At 35.6% G+C, this 5,632-nt stretch overlaps 1 protein-coding gene across 1 annotated transcript; it reads left to right on the forward strand.

Moving 5' to 3' along the window:
* Positions 1-2,656: 2,656 nt before the first annotated feature.
* On the forward strand, positions 2,657-5,192 carry LOC110925806 (ABC transporter G family member 10). Its single transcript, XM_022169633.2, has 2 exons — positions 2,657-3,771; positions 4,467-5,192. The coding sequence occupies exons 1-2, from the start codon at positions 2,660-2,662 to the stop codon at positions 5,161-5,163; spliced, it is 1,809 nt and encodes a 602-aa protein (XP_022025325.1). The 5' UTR covers positions 2,657-2,659; the 3' UTR covers positions 5,164-5,192.
* Positions 5,193-5,632: the final 440 nt, after the last annotated feature.

Here is a 5,632-nt window from a genome sequence, read left to right on the forward strand (position 1 = left end):
TGTGTGTATATTTCATATGGCGTAATAGTGTTTGATCACTTGATGTGTATTTTGTACTGATTTTGGGTTTTGATTAGCCTGTTTTATTATTCAAATTTAATAATAAATAATTATTTGTTATAAATGACACTAAAATTACAAAAGAAAAAGAAAAGAAAACAAAAGGCTTCAATTGGATTTATATGAGAACTTAGAAGGAGGTGAATTCATAACCAGTAAAAATAAGAGAAATTGATTAATTTAGCACCAACTTCTCTTAATTGTGTGGTGATTTTCGGTATAAACTAACTTAATGAGATCACTCATATATATATGGTGAATCGTTTTAAATTAATATATAATTAAGGTAAAATTACACTTTTCGTCCTTTATGTTTCAAGGTTTCTGCAGGTGCTGTCCTTTAAGTTTAAAAATTACACTCTATGTCTTTTATGTTTGCAACCTATAACGGGCGATGTTCTTTCTCATAAACCCAGTTAACTTTTTACAGCCCAAATTGTAACTTTGTAAAACTACATAACAACAGGGACCACATGTGCAATATTGAAATTCTATTGGACCGAATTTAAACCCCACCTTCATCTCTAATCTCGTAATGAAAAACCTGCAACAACATCTTCTTCTACGATGAAGACACACCAACAAATCGAATTCACAGCCCACCGTAATACAACAAACTCTACTTCTTCTTTCTTCGAACAACAAATCGAACCCGGTTCGAATCTGAACCGAACATAACCCTCTTGAAAAACCCGATCCAAACATCATCAGCCATCATTCTTAAAAAAAATGAAGAAAATAGGGGGTGGTTCTTACCGGAAATCATGTCGTCGTCTCCACTGCCGTCACCGTGAGCTGCGGCACCAGCTGTGCTTGCCGTCGGAGATGGTGGCCGACACCAACCACCCATGTCCATCTTCACCCTACCACAACCACCTCTGAGACACCCCTGATTGCCCGATGTGCAGCTGTCGTTGATATCGGTGTCTATTGCCGGAAAAACGAAGCACCACCAGCTGTGGGGTCCTGTTGCTGCCGCTGTGTGCCGTCACCGACACCGGAACCCTCGTCGGCTCTTGCCGTCGCCGGAATCGAGGATAGAGAGGGGGATGTGCAGGTGAGTGTAAGTGTCTGTGTATCTATGTTTGTAAGTGGAATCGAGATAGAAGGAGTGCGAAGATATAAGGTCAGTGGGTGTTCAGGGAGGATGATGAAGTTTTATGTGGGTGTATTGTAATATATAGATACAGATTACAGAGATTTAGATGAATGGTTTGAGGTTGGGGAAGAGGGTAAAATTACAGATATGGTCCTTGTTGTTAAGAAGCTTTACAAAAAGGGGTTTTAACATAAAAAGTTAACTGGGTTTATGAGAAAGGACACCGCCCGTTATAGGTTTCAAACATAAAGGACATAGAGTGTAATTTTTAAACTTAAAGGACAGCGCCTGCAGAAACCCTGAAACATAAAGAACGAAAAGTGCTAAATTATAAAGGACGAAAAGTGCAATTTAGCGTATAATTAACAAATCAAGTTTTTGAATCGTTTTAAATAGTTTTTGTCTTTTTTCTAATTTGTTCTTAAATATGGGTCAGAGGTTTTGACTATTTTTATTTAGAGTTAAGAGCATTCACATCCACTCCACTATATTTTCACCCAAAATTACACTAAAAAACACTACATTTTCTCTCTCCTTTTCAATTAAATAATATTTTTTATAACTTTATTATTACCTTTTCTCACTCCTCCACTCACAACCACTTCCAAAATATATTAAAAAATTATAGGGGGTGAACAGTGTCCCCCCAAATATACAAATGAACAGTAACATTTTCTCTCTCCTGCAATCACAACCACTTTTTATACTTTTTATATTATAAAAACACCACTCACATATTTTAGTGGGTTGGATGTGAATGCTCTAATAAAACTACATCTTCAAATTTTATTTTCACTCTTTCTATACGTGTCATACAGGGTTATACGTCTCGTATAAAATATCCTAATATAACTAATATTAGGTCATACAATGCTATACAACTTACATAGATGTAGAAAATATTAGGTTGTATAACATTTTATGCAGTTCGTGTAACATTTTATGGGTTGTATATATTATATGGGGTTTGGTTGTATTGGATCATATGGGTCGTAAATGCTATACAACTTGTATAGATGGAGACAAACAAAAAAACATTCTCTGACATTTTTTTTTGTGCAACATTCTGTTATACGACCCATATAACTTTGTACGGGTCGTATAGAAGTGGGGGTGTGAAAATAAGATGTTTGGGTGTGTGAATTGTAGGAGCCTTTATATATGAAGTTTTTTTAATTATCTTTTAGATTTTTATTTTGAAATAAAAAATAATAAAACAAAATTTCTTTTGAATGCAGAGACCTTTTTTCATATTTGTTTTACTTAATTTTAAATTAAATGTTATTGATGCTTTCTATTATTTATTTTGAGTTTTCTATTTTTAACTATTTTGGTCACAATTATTAATTTTGAATTTTCTATTTTTAACTATTTTGGTCACCATTACACATAGACGTTAATGACTATTTTGTAAATTTTATTAGGTCAAATGGTGTTTAATCCCCTATTTTCTATATATACACACACACGTACATAAACATACATACATACATAGCATCAATGCCTACTTTTCCGGTGGAGTCACCTCCTTCCGGTCACCGGAAAACTCAATACACAATAAAAACCAATGGTGTTTCTTATGAGGTATCTCCATCTTATTTTAGTTATAGATTTAAAGTTAACCACACCCAAAAGAAGCAGATTTTGAAGGATGTTAATTGCGAAATCAAACCGGCGGCGATCACCGCGGTTGCCGGTCCAAGTGGTGCCGGAAAATCCACATTGCTCGAGATTCTAGCCGGCGTTATTCATCCACGCAGAATCTCCGGTCACGTGGTTGTCAATGACCAACCGATGAATCCGACTGTTTTCCGGCGAGTTTCGGGGTACATTCCCCAAGAAGATCTGCTCTTTCCACTTCTTACGGTGGAAGAAACGCTACTCTATAGCGCGCGGTTAAGGCTCCAGGGTGGACTTGCTAACGCGAAAAAACGCGTTAGCAAGTTACTCTTGGAGCTGGGGTTGTCCCACGTAGCTGGAGAGAGAATCGGTGGGTTCTCTAGTAGAACCAACCGAGGAATCTCTGGTGGTGAAAAAAGAAGGGTGTCTATAGGGGTTGATCTAGTCCATGACCCTGGGGTTCTCCTCATGGACGAACCCACATCGGGTCTGGACTCGACATCCGCTTTACAACTGATGTTAATGCTCAAGACCCTCGCTAAAGATCATGGGAAAACGATCGTGTTAACCATTCACCAACCCGGGTTTCGGATTCTTGAACTGTTTAATCAAGTTGTGTTGTTAGTTGATGGAACTGTGGTTCATCTTGGCTCGCTTGATCAACTCGAGCACCGGCTCAAACTTGCTGGTCATTGCATCGCTAACCATGTCAATGTGCTCGAGTTTTCGATTGAGATGATTAAGACCCTAAACATCACGGATGTAGAACTCGAGTCTGGTTTCGATATGGTTGCTGAACTATTGGATGATCGTGTAAATGATGACAGGTACCATCGGTTTAAGTATGCGAATTCACAGTTAACGGAGATGGTGATCTTGAGTGAAAGATTTTGCTACAACATTTTCAGAACGAAAGATCTTTTAATGTCAAAAATGGTTCAATCGGTGGTGGTTGGGATCTTGTTAGGGACAACCTTCAAGAACGTTAACAGGTTTCATATACATTTTACTACCTTTTTTTAATCTGTGGTTAGTTGTTATTATTATGATTTTTTTTGGTATATACTTTTTATGTTATTTGTATTTCATGCTAAAATAATTTTTTTTGGGAGTTCGGGCAAACTCAAGGGGTGTAAACGAGCCAACTTGTTTATGAGTTGCTCAAAATCGGTTCATTATAAACTCAAATCAAACCGAGTTTAAATGAGCTTAAACTTGAGCTCAAGCCTAATAAACTTGTTTAATAAATAAGGCTAAGCTCGAGCGGCTCACGAGCCTATTATTTATATAGTTTTTATTTAATATGTTAAAGTTATATTTATGTAATAATTTATTATCGTATACGACATTTTTGATAAATAACTAAATAATGTGTGTCACATGCTATAATAATAATAATAATAATAATAATAATAATAATAATAATAATAATAATAATAATAATAATAATAATAATAATAATATTGTTATTGTTAAAAATATTTAAATGCTAATTACAAATAAATTAATTAATAAATAATAAAAGAGTGGAGTTTGAGCTTGAAAAACTAATTGTGAGAGCTCGAGCTTTCGCTCAGCTCGCCTCGCAGTCCTGGAATAAAAGTAAGATTCACGTTCATTTATATTTCCCCATACCTACCTACTATGAGTGAGATCTTACCAGGTGTGTTTGTTTGTCTGTAAACAGGTTCGAAATGCAAACTCAACTTGGCTTCTTCGCATTTAACTTGTCGTTCTTGATCTATTCATCATCAGAAGCTTTACCTATTTTCTTGGAAGAACGAAAAATTCTAATGAAAGAAACCTCGATTGGTGCATACCGTGTCTCATCCTACATTTTAGCGAACACACTTGTGTTCATCCCGTTTCTTTTGATCGTGGCTCTTTTGTACGCGGTCCCAACCTATTGGCTAGTCGGCTTACGAGGAGATATAGACGGGTTTCTATACTTCTCGCTAGTTGTTTGGTTAGTCTTGCTGATGTCCAACTCTTTCGTTGCATGTTTTAGTTCACTTGTTTCTAGCTTCATGGTTGGGATTGCATTATTGGAGGGACTCATGGGTACGTTCTTTTTGTTCTCGGGGTACTTTATATCAAAAAACGACATACCCGGGTACTGGATTTGGGTGCATTACTTGAGTCTTGTTAAGTACCCGTTCGAGTCGTTTTTGATTAACGAGTTTGGGCGAGAAAGTGGACGGTGGAGGTGTTTGAATCGGCATGAAGACGGTTGTTTGATGAATGGTGAAGAGTTCTTGAAGAATCAGAATCTAGAGGATATACAAAAATGGTATAATTTGGGGATCATGTTAGTGTTCATTATTGGGTATAGGTTTCTTTCGTTATTGGTGTTATATTATAGATCTTATAAAAGTAGAAACTAAAGAAAGAATCAATCTTTATATGTTGTGAATAAGTGGAACTTTTATAAAACATGTTACATATAAATAAATTGGTTCTATTTATTTAAAACATACATACAAAATAAATAAAAATACAACAACTTGGTTTTGAATCAAGTATAAACTAGTGTACGTAGCCGTGCATTTCGGTGGCAATGACGTTGTGAAGTACGTAAAAAGAAACGCGAGTAGTTTCATGTAAAAAAACATATTATAAAAATATATTTGGAAATTAAAAAAAGTCACGTCATCGCTAAAATGAGTGTTAGGAAATACAAAAGAGTATTGAAAAAAGCATTCACGCGGCCCATTGTTATATATGTGTATATATATATACTTTATTGCGAGAAGCAATGTGAATATAACCTAAAATAGTTAAAAAACCTTAAAAAAACTTAACCCCCCTTAAAAAAAAAAAAAACTAAACCCCCCTTCCCCACCCCCAAATACC

Source organism: Helianthus annuus, chromosome 17 (genome assembly GCF_002127325.2).
Source record: "Helianthus annuus cultivar XRQ/B chromosome 17, HanXRQr2.0-SUNRISE, whole genome shotgun sequence".
NCBI lineage: Eukaryota > Viridiplantae > Streptophyta > Magnoliopsida > Asterales > Asteraceae > Helianthus > Helianthus annuus.